We start from the raw sequence: 17,467 nt of genomic DNA, 5'->3' as shown, positions 1-17,467 counted from the left end.
GAATTTAGTCATCCAGATAAGTCATCCACATCAATGAAATCTGCCCCACTATAGAGACGAGGAAAACAAATTTCAGAGCTAGTATGTGTTAAAACCAGATGCCACATAGCGATCCTAACCCCCATGTTGGAGCTCTTCCTACCATGCTCTACTCCCAGCTGAGCCTAAAATGTTAAGCATATATTTCAAATCTAAATGTTGGCAACACTTTAGAAAAGCAAGGACCTTCCTAGACAATATATTTTATATTTATTTACTTTTTCTTTTTTATTGAATTTATTGGGGTGACATTGGTTAATAAAATTATACAGGTTTCAGGTGTACATGTTAAAAAATATTTAAAAGACACATATCTAAGGGGTAAGATTGAATCAAATTAAACATATATTTTACCCGCTCTGTGTTGTTGCTGGGATTCAATTCCTATTTTGTCACAAAAATTTATTTATGTATTTATTTATTTACATTTTCTTTTTTATTGAATTTATTGGGGTGACATTGGTTAATAAAATTATACAGGTTTCAGGTGTACATGTTAAAAAATATTTAAAAGACACATATCTAAGGGGTAAGATTGAATCAAATTAACAACATATATTACATCATTAAGGACATTCTAAAGTGAACCTGCCTTTTGTTTGTTTGTTTACTGTGTGACAAGATGTGCAATGACTAAGGGACCGTGGAGACATGGCTTAGACCATGGCTTCTTGTAGCATTAGTACAAATGTCGGCAAAGTGAGTAAAATAGGCAAATAACAAGTGAGTACTCTTTAGGTAATTGAAGACCTTGAGAGGGGGTCAAGAACCCCCATGGTTCCACAGATGGTATTGTGAAAGACATAATTTTAAACTTTGAGACAGAAAATTTTTCTTTGATACAAAAAGCAGTGATTTGAAAAAATAGTAATTTGACTAAATTAAAATTAGTAACTCTTGTTTATCAAAATACACCTTTAAAAATGAAGATAACTCTGGCTGGTGTTTCTCAGTGGTTACTGTGTTGGCCTACGCACCAAAGAGTCACAGGTTAAGGGCATGTACCTGAGTTGCAGGTTCTATCCCCAGCCCACTTGGGTGTGTGCGGAAAGCAACGAATCCATGTGTCTCTCTCACATGCGGGAGGCAACCAGGACTGGTCCTGGTCGGAGGCAGCAGTGAGCACAGCATTGCAGTGCCCGAGCCAGGGGACAGGAGTGCTGGTTACTCTCAAACATTACAGACAGATATTGCATTTAAAGCAATAATGAAATGGCATCTAACAGCTCCCTTGGGAGAGCTATTACAGTGTACCTGACTGACATATTGAAATCCTTTGGAAAAGCGAAACACAGCTGACTCTGGAACAACGTGGGCGTTAGGGGTGCCAATCCCCATGCAGCTGACAACCTGTAAATGACTCGTGGCTCCCCAGTAGCTATAGCTGGTCCTTTACATCTGCAGTTCAGATCAAAAACAGTGTTTCAATCAATCCGTGGCTGGAAAACCATGTTGTGAATGTGAACATACTGTTGTACACAGTGGCTGACTGAATCCATGCATGTGAAACTATGGATATGAAGGGTCAACTGTATTTATTGAAAAGAATCTGCAAGTGACCACGTCAAATGGAATGATCTAGAAAAGACATGTACATTCAACCCAACCTGTGGGCTCAGGATTCATAAAGAGCACAGCTCCTTCATTTTGCATGCAATCTGAGCACCACCTTTAGGCTGCACAGAAACACATCTTTTGAATTTAAGTCCTACTCATTTTGAAATGAATATACTTGCTTTGTTGTCACATGCTGTGTCTAACAAAATAAAAACTCACTTAATGAACTGCCCAATTTATAAGTCATTATCACAATATTTAAAATCAAAGGTTACTGAATCCTCCAACAGGTAGGAAGTACAAAATAATTTAGGTTTAAAGTGTGTTGGAATCACTTCTCTGCTATATTCCCACTCCCACCTCAAGTCCTAGATATTTATAGTATTTTCCTTTGGCTACATAAGCCTGAATCTAGAACAAACATACAGGTGGTTGATATTTAGCTAAGTAGTTAAAGCTGCTGGTTTCTCAGAAATGAAAATCTTCCCACCCCCACAGCAAAGGGACATGCATTAATGCTCGGAGCCCCAAAATCTGGAGAGCTGAGTACTGCGTGCTTAATTGGGAAATGCAAACACCATCCCAGTGAGGCAAAAAGAGGTCATTTCCTTGCCTGGCCCCAGGGAATAGAACCATGTATTCCAAAACAGTGCTGAGAAAGAATAGCCTGGAAAAAGTCAGCAACCCAAGGGTTCAGTCTAATTCCAGACAAAGGAATCAGTTCCCAAAGCTCTGAAGTTGGAATTTTCCTAGATCTACACATCTACACCCCTCTCACCGAAATCACAGGCTTGTATAGAATTGATGAATATGAGCATAAAGTCCTCTGGACTTCACACATACTCTCCACAGCTGAGAGGACCCAGAAAAGAGGGGCCATAAGAAGCACAGCCCCTTCACCTCCCCAATGCAAGCACTGCTGGGTCAGACACCACAAGGAGGTCTAAGGGCGGGAAAAGGCTCGGGCCTCTGCAGCCCTGAGTCACAGTGCAGAAGAACATCAGCTTCAAATCAGCGTGGACAACTAGGGGACTGTGTGGAGCCTGGCCCCAGGGAAGTCTGGCAGACTGAGTCCCAGAAACATCTGATCATTCTGCTGCCATCTGAGACACTCACTGAACCCCCAGTGTTCCTCTGAGAATACACTGCCAGTCACCAGGGATGTGATTCTTACAGGAACAGAGCCCTGTGATGTAGCAAGCAGAGATGTAAAACTGAAGCACAGACACAGTTTGTGTCCATCCTGGTTAGTAACCATCCTGGTATCACAGGTAGTAAGAAACTGAGCCACTGTCTAACCAAGGTTCGCTGCATGCAACATTATCATGCACTATCCGCCCCCAACAAAGCAGTGAAGAAAGCTTACTTCACATTGCAAAGCCAAAGCATATGAATGACTCACTGTTGATGAGTTATTCAATATCCAGTGAAGTTTTAGCAGCAACAAAAGAGCTGACTAAATTCTCTTCCTATATCAAAATGATATCAAACCCACCTACCATTAAGGGGCTATTCCAGTAGATCTCAACTTGGGAGCATTTTGAACTGCCTGGAGAGTTCTTTGATCTAAAAGAGCTCTCTGCCACCTAATGGACAGAGTCAGAGGTGCAGCTAAGCAATGCACAGGACAGTTTGACCACAAAGAACTGGAACAAAAAATGTTAACAGTGCCTAGGTTGTGAAACCCTGGGCTATACCAAAAATCATAGACAAAAAAATCCCCACAAAACAATCCTGACACTCCAGATGGTTTGGAGGCTAGTGATGGGGAGCCATTTTCATGGCCCTAGAAGTTTGATGCCTGCGCCACACCTTGCCCCCTTCAGCAGCTCCCATGATGCATCTGTCCAACCACAAGAAATGAAGACAGATCCAAGTTCTTAAATGTGCTGGTCTTATGCCTTGCTATAAGTTCTGCTAAAAGTGTTTTAGGGGAAGTGGTTGGAATTAAAAGTTAAGACTCAGTTTGGGCTTTATCAGCTTTTAGCCATTAACCATTACTCTGCCCATTATCACACAAAATCAAAAGTTGGCTCTGTTTGTAGCAACAACTCAGGGTTTTGATCTTTGTGAGTTTTAGGGTCTGAATAGGAGGCCCAGAAAGTAACTCGCAGTCAAAACAGAATCAAGCTTATGCCTTGTTAAAGAGGAAGCTCCTAGGTGCTGCAATTCAGCTTAACAAACACATGGGGATATTTCTAATGTAAGAACTAGCAGTTTCTCAAAGTATGTGACAATATCATTCATCCAATTATGAGTTAAATTCAAGCATTTTGTCAATGACCTAGACTCTAACTGAAGGGGAAGTCAATGGGCCATGGTGGCCAGGAGTCAGGAAAATCAAGTCAGAGCTGATTGAGGATTCACAAAAGTGAGCAGCAGCAGCAAGCAGAGACATCCCCACTTCAGGGCCCAGGGAACCAGTGCACAGGCACCTGAACCCCTGCAGCAGCTCTGGGTCCCAGTGCAGGCTCCACCCCTGCTGGTTAATGTCTTTTGTTCTCAACTCCACTGTGAACAGTTGATTCCATGCCTTTACTTGGACATCAGTGCAGGACATAGAAAGCTGAGTCAAAATCAAAAGTCAGAAACACATTTCTACTTTCAGAAAATGGCAAATAAAACGGAGGTTCTCCATGCTGTGGCACCTGGAGACTAACTGGAGAGAGTGAAGGAATCCACACCTGTAGCCACTGAACACCCTGATCAAAAGCAGGTCACGCACACTCACAAACTCCCACGCACACATGCGTCTTCTCTTAAAAAATAGGGTCTAAGTGACTCCTAAAGGCAAGACTGCAGAAGACTGCTGAAGGGCCGGTGAACATGCTCAGACTCATCAACAAGCACAAAATATGCTGCCCATACAGCCCCGCTGGCCTAGAGCTGAACTGATCTGAGTTTGAACTTGTCTAGTCACGTGTTAGCTGTCCAATTTGCTTTTGGTGAGTTACTCTGCATTCTAAGCATCTGTGTGCTTATTTGCATGATAGAGGTAAAAGAAACTCACTGACAAGACTCTACTGTGTTACCCCAAATTTCAGGCAATCCATGTCCCCCCCACTGTGCCATCACTTCAAGTGTCTTGGTGAATGTACCTAGTAGCTCTCTCTGCCCAAAACTACCCCCTTTTCCCGCGATGCCTGACTAACTAGAGGGGGCACACTATCCGCACTCATTGTCACGTGCTCTCACCATTCCTGAAGCTGGCTGGTGCTGGTGCTGGTGCCCGTTCTGCTTCCGTGCTGCCGCCTCCCATGACAGCCCCTGCTGCGCCCAGAAGTGCCACTTTGTTCAGCTTCCTTCTAGACTGTGACCTTCCTGAGAGGTCCCTTGGCCAATGGATTTCTACAGTGCCTGGCAAACATGTTCTGATAAGCAAATGAACAGAAGGTCTTGGCAAAGGAAGAAAATTGGGAATATGCCAGCAGTTCTCAACCTGTGGGTCGCAACCCCTTTGGGGGTCGAACGACCCTTTCACAGGGGTTGCCTAAGACCATCGGAAAACACATATATAATTACATATTGTTTTTGTGATTAATCACTATGCTTTAATTATGTTCAATTTGTAACAATGAAACCGGGGGTCACCACAACATGAGGAACTGTATTAAAGGGTCGCGGCATTAGGAAGGTTGAGAACCACTGGAATATGCGAAGCCAAAGGTTACAATGCATCTTAAGAACACAAGAGTTCAACAAGGAGAAATCCATACCATCAAGTGCTACAGAGAGGTTAGGAAAAGTAAGTGGGGAAAGAAGGATAAATTATAAGTGATGTCCCTGGCAGCCTATGGAAGCTGTGAGTGTCAAACATTCAATGTTCAGGGCAATGAAGGAAGATAAGAGTCTTATTCTTTCAGGTGAAGGAGAGAGTGAGCTTCCCCAGCTGAGCTAGAGGGAGCACAGACCAAAAGCCACGAGGAGAGCAGAAGGAGCCAGCCACTGTGAGAATTTAATAAGGAGCAAGTAGAAACAACTTTATGAGAAGCAAGAGGGATGGTCAGTTACAGGGAAAAATATAGTGATTTCCATGAAATAAACTGGCATACTTGTAATGACTTCCTCTTAACAGAGGTCTTGGGTCTAGAAGGAAAGAACATTATTTACCAACCCACAGGAACACTGGGGAAAGAGGCAGGACCAAAAGTCAAGACACAAGAAATTCTAAAATATCCAACTGACCTTGGAATAAGAAAGGCCAGGAGCCCCCTAACCAGTTTGGCTCAGGGGATAGTTCATCGGCCTGCAGACTAAAGGGTCCCGGGTTGCTGGCATATCCCCAGTAGGGAGTGTGCAGGAGGCAGCTGATCAATGTTTCTCTCTCATTGATGTTTCCAACTCTCTATCCCTCTCCCCTCCTCTCTGTAAAAAAATCAATAAAATATATCTTTTTAAAAAAATAGAAAGGCCAGGAGCATGATGACATACTTAGAATTAAGACAACTGAATAGTATAAGAGATTTTTAAAGATAAAATATAAAATATTTATCACATGATCACACTCATATGTGGGATATAATGATCAACATAATTTGATGAACAAGAATAGATTCAGAGACAAATGGGGGGGGGGGAGCGGGCGGGCGGAGGAGTTAGAGAGCAACCAAAGGACTTGTATGCATGCATTTTAGCATATCCAATGGAGACAGACACTGGGGCGTGGGGGCTTGCCCAGGATGGGAATAGCTGGGGCGCGGGGGGGGTCAGTTGGGGAAAAAGGAGACATACATAAAACTTTAGACAATAAAATATATATAGATATGATATTTAATATCAAGTTATTACTAAATATGTAAAGACTGACAATGCAGTCCTTATAGAAATCCCTCCATTCAACCCATTCTAACTGCTCTGAAAACCATCACATACTGGCATCAAAAAGGAAAATAAAGAGTAGAATCAGGACAAGGGAGATAAAACCAGCAGTGATAAGAAAATGGCTTTAGTCCATTTAGCAATGTACACAATGATTACACACACCTATATACTATTTTCTAGTGTTATAAGAGTCATTGGGAGACAAATATGAAAAGATCTGGGGCATCGGTTAAAGCTTTTGATGCTTGGACTTGGAATGGCAAGTGGTAGGAGAAGACACATCATTTCCTAAGAACTGAACAAAGGACAGGAAGAAGGACGCTTATCAGAGGCGGGCACTGAGAAAAGGGTGATTTGAAAGCAATTCATTCTCCATATACATTTCTTTCTAATTATGAAATATTTCAAATATAAAAAATAAAAGTGCAAAAACTAATGTTTGCAAAACCAATGTACCCAATCACTCAGTGTTAACTGGTAGTAATATTTAGCCATAATGGTTTCCAAATTTAAGGGATGAAATACCAGAAATATAGCAAAAGCCCAACCACCCTGCACCAGCCTTCTCCTCCTCCCTCCCCAGGACTAAGCGCTGCCATGAAGCTAGAACACCTCATCCTGACCAGATCATGCTCAGCACCACCGTGGACCACAAGTAATGTTGCTCCACAAGGAACTTCATCCCCTTTTTTATTCCCTAAAGAGAACTTCGTGACATTTTAGGAATATTACAGAAAATATAAGATTTCTTTATCACTTATTCTCAAGTAGATTTCTATAAAATACATAATTACATTTCCAGGAAACCATGAGAGTGAGTTATTGATGACGAAATCTGAATGAATAGACTAAGGAGAATCCTAGACTTCAGGGCTACCTATAATGTAACTGATTCCTATCTGGAGTCCTAACTATAGTAAAGAAAAACGAGGTTTTTTTTACCCTCCTCACCAAATATTTATTAAATGTCCCCTGTGTACAGGATCTGGAAAAAAAACAAAACAAGCTACTGAAAATGTGGTCATTGGGCCAACATCACACCAACTACAGACCTATGGGATCCGAGTGTTCATTTCCGTGAGATCCCCAAGTAACATGTGTGCACAGTAGTTTGAGAAGAGCTGTTTAAGAAGGTGACAACCTCAACCAAACTCATCCTTTCCTTGCCAGACAACATGCTTTCAGGTGTTATCTCTGCTCACATCCCTCTCATCAGACCGGCAGTCATCAACCAGGGGCAGCGTGGTCCCTTCAGGATACTTGGCAACATTTGGAGACATCTTATTACAACTTCTATCTAGGACAAGCATGTCAAACTCGCAGCCAGCAGGCCACATACCTTTTGTTTAAATGAGGCATGCAGTCCGCCAGCTGTGAGTTTGACATGCTTGATCTAAAAATACTTTATGTCCAACACTCTCAAGAGTTTGTAAGTTTTCCACAGGAGTTCACACCAAATCAATAATCACTAATATTGACAGCCAAGACCACCAGTATAGAAAAACAACAGCCGAACCGGCAGCTGGTTTGCCCTGAAGGGTGTCCTGGATGAAATTTAAAAGTATTTACACTGCTACCATACATACTTCTCCAATAAAAACACTCTGGTGTTCATTTAACTTAATTAATTCATTTTTCTCCTACAACATAGGATCATCTGTAAAGAAATACTTTGGCCACTTCAAGATGACAAGCATTCACTGAAAATTACTTCATTGAAAAGAAACTTCATACAAAAAATTTTTAAAGGTAATTGAAAAAACCCTTTAGTATTATCACAAGGTTTAATAATTTCATCAAAATGTCATGAAGGAATAATTTCCCTTCTTCAGAGAAAGTAGAATTAAGGCACACGATCAGAATGGTGGGAGATGGCCCAGAAAAAAGAGAAAAATGGGTCACTGTAATTACTCAGAAGATGAGTAATGACCTCAGCATGTGTGGTTTTTAAAAATATATTTTTATTGACGTCAGAAAGGAAGGTAGAAGGAGAGAGAGATAGAAACATCAATGATGAGAGAAAATCATTGATTGTCTGCCTTCTAAACACCCCATACTGGGTATCAAGACACAACTGGACATGTGCCCTCACCCGGGAATCGAACCGTGATCTCCTGGTGCAAAGGTCGACATTCAACCACTGAGTCATGCTGGCCCGGCTCAGCATGTTTTTATTCAGATGAATAAATTTCTGGGGTGAGCAATGCTTTGCATGGCCCTGTGTCAACTAAATTATCAGAGAGAGCCCTACAGTTATATGCAACACCCTTCCACTTGAAAACACTTAGTGCAGCACCCTGAGACTTTACACAGCACGAAAAGACAAGTGCATGCACCACCTACATTAGAATAACCGTGGCATGGATATTCTAGCTCTGCAAAGAAGTTGAGAGAAAGCAATTCATAGGCCACTATTACAGAGCTGTCTTTGGGCTTATAAATTCCATTCCACCACATTCTTTAATTATGTTACCTAACACCCAGAGTAATGGTCTACAGAGACTAAAACATTTGGTGCCATTTGACTCCACTCTCCCTTGCCTGCATTTGAGGAACAAGGAAGAGTTCCACCTACGAGAAATTGAAGACTTATACAGTTAAGTGTCTTTTAAAAGTTCTGCCACATAGAGAGATCTTTAGTGAGCAGTGTTTGCATTCCTGAAGGCTCAAGGTTAATGTAACGACCACTTTCATTACAGAAATTCAGTTATCATCTCAGAATTAACTGCCTTGGGGGCAGGGCTGGCTATGGCTCCACAACTGCCTGCCCACTTTTTCAGTTGATCATCACCCAGAGGTCCTTTTCCTATTTTTCCCCTTCCCTTTGCCTGTCTTTATCTTTAATGGGCTGGAGCAAGGAGCTTAGAAACAGTATATCAAATAGGAGCATGGGGCCGGCGAGGAAGGATTATTGGGCCACCCCAAGACAGTCTTTGTTTTCTTTCTGGTTCATTTGGTTCTTATTTATCTTTATGTGCTGTATAAAATCAGCATGTCTTCATTTCCAAAATGACTTAAAGTTTCAGTAGGTCCCTTTATTTGGGCATTAAATCATCTCTATACTAAAGATAAGGAGAGGAGACTGGGCAAATGTTTCAAGGTCAAAGTGATACATATCTCATAAGCTTGTCCTGTTTTTCATTCAACACATAACCCTTCCTTTTTGTCTCAATATATAAAATTGGCCTCACTTGCTGTAGATGCCTTATGATAGCTCCTTTTTCACACATCTCTCAATCTATCACTATACAAAAAGGCTGCCATGCTCCGAGACTCCAAGATCAAGTTCATTAAAATATGTACGTACAGGACACAATACCCTACCATCAACACTACTGCTAAAGGAAACACTGCCTAAGAGTGGAAAAGTACTACCAAAATTGTCTTGGATTTACCTTGAGCTTCTTACTCATGCAGAGGGCCCCTTATGTTCGCCTCTGCTGGATTCAAGCAGACAGCAGGGCAGGCAACAGGGATGACCCACACCTTCCCCCAGCATTTCTCAAACCTTAATATCCTAAAAGGGAAACTGTTGCAATTGCTTAAAAACAGGCCAAAACCACAAATTATTTGAGGGAAAACACCCATTCCCGCACACCTTGAGTATCCACTGCAGAGGTAGGCCTGATCTGGTTCTGAGCTAGTCAGCGCTTCTGCCAACCCCAGAGTAGAAGCAGGGCTGGCAGTGGTGTGGGCACCAGGGCACATGCTCAGGTCGTCCTCACTCTGAGGAACCTAGAAATAGCCCACGGTGTTAGGCTACAGGCAGACATGTTGCAGATCAAAAATGTACGTCCCAAAACTGAGAAAATGTCTTTACACAGTTTCTATAAGAAAAGGAAATGCGGCTCTCAGTAGATCACTATTGGGAAATTTGTCACTGTCTATATGTTATGGCTTTTATAATCTATAATAATAAAAGGGTAATATGCTAATTAGACCGGACGTCATTCCAGATGTCCTTCCGGATGAAGCCAGCAGCCGGAGGGAAGCCAGCCCGGGTACCAGTTGCCGGGTGCTTGCGGGCGACCAGAGGGAAGCAAGCCCGGGTCCTGGGTGGCAGAGGGAAGCCGGTGCCAGCAGCTGGGGGAAAGAAAGCCTACTCTTGCACAATTTCGTGCACTGGGCCTCTAGTCTATAATAATAAAAGGGTAATATGCTAAATAGACCAGATGTTATTCCCGAGTAAGCCGGGCCCAGAGTGAAGCCCGGGTCCAGGGTGCCTGCCGTCAGCTAGAGGGAAGTAGCCCGGGTCTTGGGTGTAGCCGGAGGGAAGCAGCCCAGGACTGTCTGCCGAAAAAGGTGCCAAACTGGCCCCCACCCAGCTCTGGGTAACTAAAGACTGTGGGGAGACAGTGCATCTTTGCTTCCCACAATTCCTCCCCACCTCTAGCGAGTTAGAGATTCCTGTGGGTACCCCAGCCTTCTACAAGATGACCACAGGGGCACAGATGACTTGAGCCAGAGGTGCGACTTCCCCTGGACAAAAGCCATGCCCTATGGGTTTCTTTGGGAGAGGGTTACTGTGAGGCCCAGAGTGCTGGGAGGTAAGCCTTGGATCGCCCTGTACTCTACCCAATCCCTAAGGAAGGAGGGCTTGAACTGGTGAGATGACAAAATGAAACCTGCCTAGGGAGGGCAGAGACACAATGAAACAGTTCGGACTGTCCCTTCTGGCCAGGAAAACCGAAGACAGGGCAGCAAGAAACCCGGTCAGTCCCCCTCTACCCCCGCCGCCGGAGGAAAGCCAGGTCCCAGGTGCCGGAGGGAAGCCGGTGCCGGCAGCCAGGGGAAGGAAGGCCTATTCTTGTATGAATTTTCATGCATTGGGCTTCTAGTGTTTCTATAAGAAGTAAAATTTGGCTATCAAAGATTTCTGAAAATTCTTCACTATTTCATTAGATTATTGCATTTTATATAGTTAATATTTCCTCTGCTTCAAAATGCATTAACATGTACTTTTTTTTTACTTAATATTTTAAACTCTAGCACACTGGCTGAGGAGGGGCTGTGTCCCCAGAACTGGAACCCCTGGGAGCATACAGCATACCCCTGTGAGACTGGCTCTTAGACTAAGCTGCATCTGACCACCAGGGAACAAGAAAAATTAATTACTAGACACAGAATCTGTCACAGTGGATGTTAAAAATAGAAAATGTGGGCCCTTTGGTTTTCATCGAAAACATGAAAAAAGCCACAGAAGACCTGCAACTGCAAAGTAGCAAATGAGGGTAAACGAGCATGATCAGACCAGGTATGCAGGGGACAGGACAAGATTTGCTTCGAAAGGCAGGCCAGGGACTGGCAGTCAAGTGGCTTCGGTTGTGCCATGTGGCGTGAAGAGTGCGCAGAGGCAGGATCTGTGTCGAAGCAGCACACCGTCTGCATTGTGATTTTTTATTTGGGATGTGACTGGATTTCACATCCCACAGTTCCACTTTCTCACACTGCCTTTATTTTACTGACTTCACTCCCTGTGTGAAAAGCAGTGCTTTAACCAGAAATACAAAGACAAACAAGTTACATCCTTGACCTCAAGGAACCCACAGTCCTTCACAATCCTTCCCTGACCTCTGACTAGGTACACATTTCTTGAGAGGAGGGCTTTGTGTCTTATATTCCCATATTACATATTTATTTATTTCACAAATACTTTAACTACCTAACATTCTAAATATAATGGTAGGAATACAATGGTAAAACATGACATGGTCTCTCCCCTGTAAAGGAGCCTACACAAAGAGGGGAAACAAAAAACAAAGGCCGAGAGCTGTGTTGTGACAGGAGAGAGGCACAGAACTCTGAGTACACAGGTGGAGCCCCACACCCAGGCACCCTCCAAGGTTTGGGTAGAAAAGTCTCCTGACAAAACTGATACTCAAGCTGAGGCCTCAAGGATGAAGGAAAGTTACCCACCAAGAAAGTATCAAAGGAGTTTCCACACAAATGAAAGTTTGTGCAAAGGTCCAAAATGAGAGAATTTGTGGAGCCTAGAAGAGTGGGAGGGTCCCAGACAGCTGGAATTCACTGGAGGAGGAGGGAGTGGCCATCAGACCAAATGGGGAGCTCAGTGTTAAAGAGCCAGAATTTCTTCCTCAGGGCAAGATGTTTTTACATATGAGATGGGCAGTAAATATTTTCTTTGATGCATCAAATAGTCTTTCAAAGCAGTTCTACTCTTCTCTGTGCCCTGAATCAATATGGCTGACATCAGCAAAAACATGTAGGAGCCCCTAACACAGAAGGTTCTGGGTAATACCTACAACAGTGGTGTCCAATAAAAGTACGATGCAAGCCACATATGTAATTTTAACTTTTCTAGTAGCCATATTCTTAAAAAGTAAAATTAAGATTACTAATACATTTTGTTTAACCAATATTTCTAAAATATTATTTCAAATGTGTTCAATACTAAAAATATTAAGACATTTTACTTTCTTTTTTGTACAAAGTCTATAAAACTCAGTATGCACTCTGTACTTGCTGCACATCTCCATCTGGAGCGGCCACAGGTTCAGGGCTCTGCATGTGGCCGTGACTCCGTACTGAACAGGGCAGACTGAAAATGCGCTGTGGAAGCATTTCTTAGAAGGTCTACGGTACTTGTTGTTGCGCTGGTATTCCAAATCACTTTTTCAATGGGAAAAAAAAACACAGAGAACAGCTCACTTCTGAAAGGTATCCAGAGCCCCACTTCAGTAACACCGGCCACAGTGGGTGTGTATGCTTCCCAGACACTGTGCTGTGCCCACAATATGTGCAGGGCAGGCTTTCTAAAGAATAAGGTCTGTATCAACAGCTCTTACACCTAGTATATTAACAAAGCTCTGAATTAAATGAAACAGAAACAGATTAGTTCTCTGCTTTCCATTTTATTACCTTTTGAGACTATATTTAAATGAGTATGTCCTAGAATTTTGGAGTTTATAGGGAACCACTGTCATTTAAGGAAATGCTTAGGGTTCTCAGGCTGTCCTGCTTTGCCAATTTTTCCTTCCTGTCACCTGACTACTCTGTATTTGTCTTTAAAAAATAAAGAGTAGGGAGGTAGAAGGGGAGGGGGTCTAATATATAAAAGAACTTCATTTCAAGAATGTGGTGGGTCTGATTATATTCACTGTCTTTTTTTTAAAATATATTTTACTGATTTTTTACAGAGAGGAGGGGAGAGGGATAGAGAGTTAGAAACATCGATCAGAGAGAAACATCGATCAGCCGCCTCCTGCACACTCCCCACTGGGAATGTGCCCGCAACCAAGGTACATGCCCTTGACCGGAATCGAACCTGGGACCCTTCAGTCCGCAGGCCAATGCCCTATCCACTGAGCCAAACCAGTCAGGGCTATATTCACTGTCTTTTGCTTTATTATCTGGCAATTAAGTTGGAAGGCCCTAAGTGCCCTGAGTGAATATTTCACTTCATTTTCCAGGCTGCTCCTTCAGAAGTTACAAAATGTTGAATTCCACCACCTCTCAGCCTCCTGCGGAGTCCTGCTCCCAAAACCCCGTCATAACACAGCAAATCATTCCTGTGCTTTACCTGCTGGTCTTCATCGCGGGTGTGCTGCTCAATGGCGTGTCGGCGTGGGTCTTCTGCTACGTGCCCAGCTCCAAGAGCTTCATCGTCTATCTCAAGAACATTGTGGTTGCCGACTTCCTGATGAGCCTGACCTTCCCCTTCAAGATCCTCAGCGACTCGGGCCTGGGCCCCTGGCAGCTGGGCGTGTTTGTATGCCGGGTGTCGGCCGTACTCTTCTACGTCAACATGTACGTCGGCATCATGTTCTTTGGGCTCATCAGCTTCGACAGATATTACAAAATCGTGAAGCCTCTCCTGACTTCTTTCATCCAATCGGTGACTTACAGCAAACTCCTGGCAGTGACGGTGTGGCTGCTGATGCTCCTGCTCGCTATCCCCAACATTATCCTGACCAACCAGAGTGCTAAGGACAGCACACATGTAAAATGCATGGAGCTTAAAAACGAACTGGGACTCAAGTGGCACAAGGCATCAAACTACATCTTTGTGGGCATCTTCTGGCTTGTGTTCCTTCTGCTAATCATTTTCTACACTGCCATCACGAGGAAAATCTTCAAGTCCCACATGAAGTCCCGAAAGAATTCCATTTCCGTCAAGAGGAAATCCAGCCGCAATATATTCAGCATCATGCTGGTATTTTTTGTCTGCTTTGTACCTTATCACATTGCCAGAATCTCCTACACACAGAGCCAAACAGGAGCCCCTTTCAGCTGCCAGTCCAAGGAAATCTTGTACTATGTGAAAGAATTCACTCTGATACTGTCAGCAGCAAATGTGTGCTTAGACCCCATTATTTATTTCTTTCTATGCCAGCCATTTAGAGAAATCTTGTGTAAGAAATTGCACATCCCACTAAAAGCTCAGCATGACCCAGAAACTTCCAAAACCAGGAGGGGAAATACGATGCACGAAAGCACAGATACGCTGTGATTTCCCACCTTTCAAAGGAGGGCCCTGTGTGCGTGTTGTAACTTTCATTTACACAACAAGAGGAGTAAATGGGGGAAGGCCGTGATCGTAAGCATCGTCACTGAGCATTACTCTCCAATTAGTATAATAATTAAAATGTAAGTTTCCATGCTTTTGTGTGACATCAAAGAAAAAATAATACATACATTTTTCAATCATACCAAAATAGAAGGTTTAAATTAAACACTCATCTGGTCAGTTAATATAGAATTTTAAGCAGCAAATAAGAAAATAGACAGCAATCAAGACAATTCTCAGGGGTGTGTTTCCTCTCTAAATGCAATAATTAAGTTAGTAAGTTATGGGCAGTTTTTTCAACAGGATCATCAAGACCAACTTAAAGGCAGGCAACAGCTAGAAGCCTGTTGTAGTGAGGGAGTCAAGCTGTCTGATTTGAAGGAGAAAAAGGAGACACCCACTGATCTATCTCATGGCATTTCAAAGGAAAGTAGATATAAATTATGTACTTTGCAATAAAAAATGTAATTTTTTCTGATAGTATTTTGAGGATGATATAAATACATTTTTAATAACATCCTCTGCAGAGATTGGTTAAGCCACTTCATGAGCCTGGTGTTCCGGTGTTAGAGTATTTTTAAAAGTGGGCTCAAGCCCTGGCTGGTTTGGCTCAATGGATAGAGTGTTGGCTTGTGGACTGAAGGGTCCTGGGTTTGATTCTGGTCAAAGGCACACGCCCAGTTTACAGGCTCAATCCCCAGTAGGAGCTGTGCAGGAGGCAGCCAGTCAATGATTCTTTCTCATCATTGATGTCTGTCTCTCTGTCTGTCTGTCTGTCTCTCTCTCTCTCTACCTCTCTGAAACCAATATATACATATATATAAAATATATTTTTTTAAAAAAAGTGGGCTTGACCAAGGGAAGCTAGATATGGGCACGTGTTGCGACGACTTCTCCTGTTCATGGCAGGGACAAAAAGAGGATGCCTGGGAGAAAGACACACTCTCTCTCTCTCTCTCTCTCTCTCAGGATGGCCACATACATTCTTCCCTGGGGAGGGGGAAACAACATTCTTAGAAAGCAACTGGACTATATAAAAAAAATTATCAAAAATGTATAATAATGAGTGACAAGTTATTCATAAAATGAAAACTTACACATCACATTTTATGAAAAGCAATGAATTAAAATGGGCTATGGTTACTGGCTTATGACTTATGAAAACAATCTTTCTTTGCTATTAACCAGCTGGAAGACATTCAGCCCACCTTTCCTTATATAATTCTTTACTGTATATGTACTAATAAAGAAACTATTTTTAATAGTCTCATTTTTAAAAAAATAATCAAGATATGAAAAAATTATTACCAGATTTCCTCATAGTCAAGACATGGTATGGTTTGTTTAAGGCACTCAATTATGCATGTTAATAAGGACACTCAAATTGTACTTGCTTTTCATTTTTCAAATAAGTATTGCATATGCTCCATCAGATTTTAGGCAAAACTCAGAAAGCACACTTTAAGTTGAAGAAGAGATGGGAAGGTTTTTATACTCTGTGCCCAGTTTTTATCCTTGTAAAAGCTCCCTGCTCCCAACTCTGGGTCAAAAAACACAATCGCCAACCTACTATAAGCATGCTAGCTAAAACTAAGCTTGCTCTACTTGTTTGGCTATATATATTTGCAAAAGAAATTGACTGAGTTTATTCTTCATCCTTTCCACGGACCAGGACAAATTACTAAATGCTGGTGTTTTAAATGCCCCTATTGGGCCTGGGCAAAATGAAAGTAACAAAAAGAAGGTGGGTAGCACATGGAGAATGCCTTTGTATCGCCGTGCCAAAACAGATCAGCAATGTAAAAGGCAAGATTTCTCAAAAACAACATGCAATGCAGATAAGGATTCTGTGAAGCAAAAGGCAGGGGACAGTTACTGCATCTTATAACTTTCAGGTCAGGGCTACAACAAAAGGAAGCTGTAGAGCACTAACAACAGTTAACTCTGACTTAGAGAAGGTCACCAGCACCAGTGCAGGCAGGTGACAGGGAATACACACTCCAGGCCCTTCTGTAGAGAAAGCTATAGTGCAGGTCTTCAAGTGTCAGGCTGCCTGTGCGGTGTTTACACCCAGGTGCTGTGGCGGAAAGGAAGGCAATATAAGTTTGGTTGTAAGAAAATGGAAAATAGAGAATGTTAAAGATGACGCTGATCCTGGCCGGTGTGGTTCAGTGGTCGAGTGTCGACCCATGTACGGAGAGGTTGTCAGTCCAATTCCCGGTCACATGCCTAGGTTGTGGACTTGATCCCCAGTGGGTGGTGTCCTCTCCTTTCTACTCTCTCTAAAAGAAAAATCAATAAAAAACATAAGAAAGAGAAAAAAAGATGATAGTGAGCTGAGAGTTTGAGCCTCACCAAGAGGCCAACAGGCACTTAGCTTCAGTCAACTGGGTCCATGTGTTTTCAAGCCACACAATTTTGAATTCCAGGGCAGCAGTGAAAAGAAAACATGTGTGTGGATAGAATGATATACCGACAGCTGCTCTGCAACATCTTACGTGCCGAAATCTAATAGAAAGGGAC

At 42.7% G+C, this 17,467-nt stretch overlaps 2 protein-coding genes across 3 annotated transcripts in view; one reads left to right on the top strand and one right to left on the bottom strand.

Annotated features, from left to right (window-relative positions):
- The window catches only part of P2RY14 (purinergic receptor P2Y14), a 25,559-nt gene extending 9,994 nt beyond the window's left edge, over positions 1-15,565 (top strand). The window contains exons 2-3 of the mRNA XM_006758959.2: positions 8,069-8,166; positions 13,848-15,565. Of these exons, the coding sequence (XP_006759022.1) occupies positions 13,871-14,887 (1,017 nt within the window). The 5' untranslated portion in view covers positions 8,069-8,166; positions 13,848-13,870 and the 3' untranslated portion in view covers positions 14,888-15,565. The remainder of the gene's footprint in view (positions 1-8,068; positions 8,167-13,847) is intronic.
- The window catches only part of MED12L (mediator complex subunit 12 like), a 398,615-nt gene that overhangs the window by 227,836 nt on the left and 153,312 nt on the right, over positions 1-17,467 (bottom strand). The window lies entirely within an intron of this gene.

The sequence above is a fragment of the Myotis davidii genome, unplaced genomic scaffold (genome assembly GCF_000327345.1).
Source record: "Myotis davidii unplaced genomic scaffold, ASM32734v1 scaffold316, whole genome shotgun sequence".
NCBI classification, from domain to species: Eukaryota; Metazoa; Chordata; class Mammalia; order Chiroptera; family Vespertilionidae; genus Myotis; species Myotis davidii.
The sequence above is the reverse complement of the archived record's forward strand: the minus strand, read 5'-3'. Positions and strand labels throughout refer to the sequence as shown.